The sequence below is a fragment of the Poecilia reticulata genome, linkage group LG9 (assembly GCF_000633615.1).
Source record: "Poecilia reticulata strain Guanapo linkage group LG9, Guppy_female_1.0+MT, whole genome shotgun sequence".
Taxonomy (NCBI): Eukaryota; Metazoa; Chordata; class Actinopteri; order Cyprinodontiformes; family Poeciliidae; genus Poecilia; species Poecilia reticulata.
The window spans coordinates 31,019,111-31,021,709 of NC_024339.1; the positions used below are offsets into that span (position 1 = coordinate 31,019,111).

The 2,599-nt window shown below is 38.0% G+C and overlaps 1 protein-coding gene across 1 annotated transcript in view; it reads right to left on the reverse strand.

The window, feature by feature from the left end:
* The window catches only part of LOC103470712 (natterin-3-like), a 2,881-nt gene extending 2,555 nt beyond the window's left edge, over window positions 1-326 (reverse strand). Inside the window, exons 1-2 of the mRNA XM_008419344.2 lie at window positions 234-326; window positions 121-154 (exon numbers count right to left, since the gene is read on the reverse strand). Coding sequence (XP_008417566.1) covers window positions 121-123 — 3 coding nt within the window. The 5' untranslated portion in view covers window positions 124-154; window positions 234-326. The remainder of the gene's footprint in view (window positions 1-120; window positions 155-233) is intronic.
* Window positions 327-2,599: the final 2,273 nt, after the last annotated feature.

Below are 2,599 nucleotides of genomic sequence, written 5' to 3' on the forward strand. Positions count from 1 at the left end.
GCTCGTCTTCAGCTCGTCCTCAGCTCGTCTTCAGCTCGTCTTCTGCTCGTCTTCAGCTCGTTCAGTCAGATGGTCAGATAGTGAGAGTTAAAGAAAAGACACTGGTGAATTTTATTTTACCATTTCTGTCCAGGGAGGCCGTCTTCGCCGACAGCTGTAAAAAAACAAAGTCTGTTATTAACTACAAAAATAAAGGTAAAAATCTTATTTGTAAAGATAACCGAGCGTCTTACCTGAATTAAATTAGGAGTCTTTTGATCAGACGGACAAACGGGGGAACAAAGTTTTTCTAATTCTGCTGATAAACGTGTTTCTCTTCATCCTTTATGTTTTCTGAAGCTCAAACACCAGAAGGAGGATTTTCTAATGAGCCAATCACTGACTGATTTGTCCTGAGGACCAAAAAAAGACAAAACTTCAACGTTTTAAGGCCTAAAAACACGATTGGTTGTTTTTTAAGATCCTAATCTAAAAACCACCATTATTCATCTGAAACATTTCTATATTTGGTGTCTCGCTGTGCTGGTTCTGGCAGCAGCTCAGTGTTTATGTTTATTGAGATCCGCATTAGAATCAGCAGCATCAGTTATCCTTCAGTTTACATAGAAAAACATTTTACATAAAAAAAAAAATCATACATGAATTTAAATCTGAAATCTAAATGCTCATCATGAAGTATGACTTTAACAGATGCCATTTTCCATCACTTTTAAAGAAACACAGTTTAAACACAATAATCCAGGTTTCTGACAAAATGCATGTACACTTGAAAATTACCAAAAAAATGTAAAAGAATTTATTTCCAAGTTTTCTGGCATTTAGCAAGTAGAAATAAAATCAGATTTTACTTGAAAAGCACATTTCAAAGTGTTTTACATAAAAAACCCACAAAAATACAAAGTCATAGAAACACGTCAACAGTTGAAACATTACATGTAGTCAAGAGGCTTGGCTCGTTTTTCATTGATTGAGTTTCAAAAGCAGGTGGTTTTTAGTCCACATCTCAGTGTTTCGGCTGTTTTGTTGTTTTCTGGAAGTTTGTTCCAGAATTATACAAATAATTTTGGTAAAACAAGGAAAGTTTGGTCTGATTTGACTTCAGACAGCGAGAAAAAATGTGTTTGTGTCTTTTAGTGTATGCGTTTTCAACTGCACACACATGAATATATATATAAATACATATAAACACATTTTTGAACAGATGAGATGCACTTTCTTTATGCTGTTTCTAAATAAAATTTGAATAGAAAAACAACAAATAGTTATGAAGTTTCCTCCTTCTCTGCTTGTTGCTGCTATATCACCTCATTTATCTGCTGCCCTTCCTGTTTCTCTGTTCCTCATTTTCGTTAACACAGTTTGTCTCTGCACTCTGATCTTTGCTAACCAGAAACATGACACAGGTATTATCACAAGCTGCATCTTGAGGCCTCTGGGAAGCAACTGTGAAAAGAAACACGAGGTGAGAAGTCAGCAGCGCCGAGTTCGATCTGAAAGCAAACAACCATTTAATGTTTTAAGTTATGAAAACTTAAAGCCGTGCATTAAACATCTTTTTCTGGTTCTTTTCTCTCATTAAAACTTTGCATTTCTAAATTCTTGATTCTAAAAACGTAGAAAGTAGAAACTGTGGCTGCGATGTTTCCAGCAGTTGGTCTTCTGCATAGCATGAATTAGAAAAATGTCAACAATCTTGATGCAACTGATAAACATTGATCAGATTATAGTAATGCTTTTAAATTTACACAACTAAAGGATTATTTTTTAAATCCTTTCTTAGGGCAACAGAACAACATCCTGCAGGATTTACTAAATATTTTGGCCCATGCAGTTGTGTCTCCTGTTACCTGAATGCACAAAGAAACAAATACAGAACACGACACAGAGGTGCAATAAACTATGTTTTAAACAGCATCATGGTTGGTTTGTACTTTTCAGGTCACACTCGTCTAAAATGACCTCAAGATCTTTTATCTCCCTGCAAAGAAACTAATCGATGTTCCTCTTTTAGGAACTCAAGACATGAAAGTTCAACAAATGCAGAACAATGTTTGAAGAGGCCTGACTAGTTTATGATACATTTAGCATATTTTAAATAGTTTTGAATCAAGTAATCACAGCTAAAACCTGTTAAATGCAGAAGGTGTTTGAAAGGATCTGATCTCCAGTCGCCATCAGTGGTCCTGGATTATCTGACCTTAGATTGATTCTGGTTGGTTAAAAGTTAAACAAACCATCCATTTTCTTGCACCCTTGTCCCTCAGTGGGGTCAGGAGGTGCYGCTGCCTCTCCAGCTAATGTTCTGGGTGAGGGGCGGGGTCACCTGGACAGGTCACCAGTCTGTCGCAGGGCAACACAGAGACACAGAGGACACACAACCATGCACACACACACTCACACCTAGGGGCAATTTGGAGAGGCCAATTAACCTGACAGTCRTGTTTTTGGACTGTGGGAGGAAACCGGAGTACCAGGAGAAAACCCACCATGCACAGGGAGAACATGGAGACTCCATGCAGAAAGACCGGGAATCGAACCCAGAACCTTCTTGCTGCAAGGCAACAGCTCTACCAACTGCACCACTGTGCGGCCCTAGTTA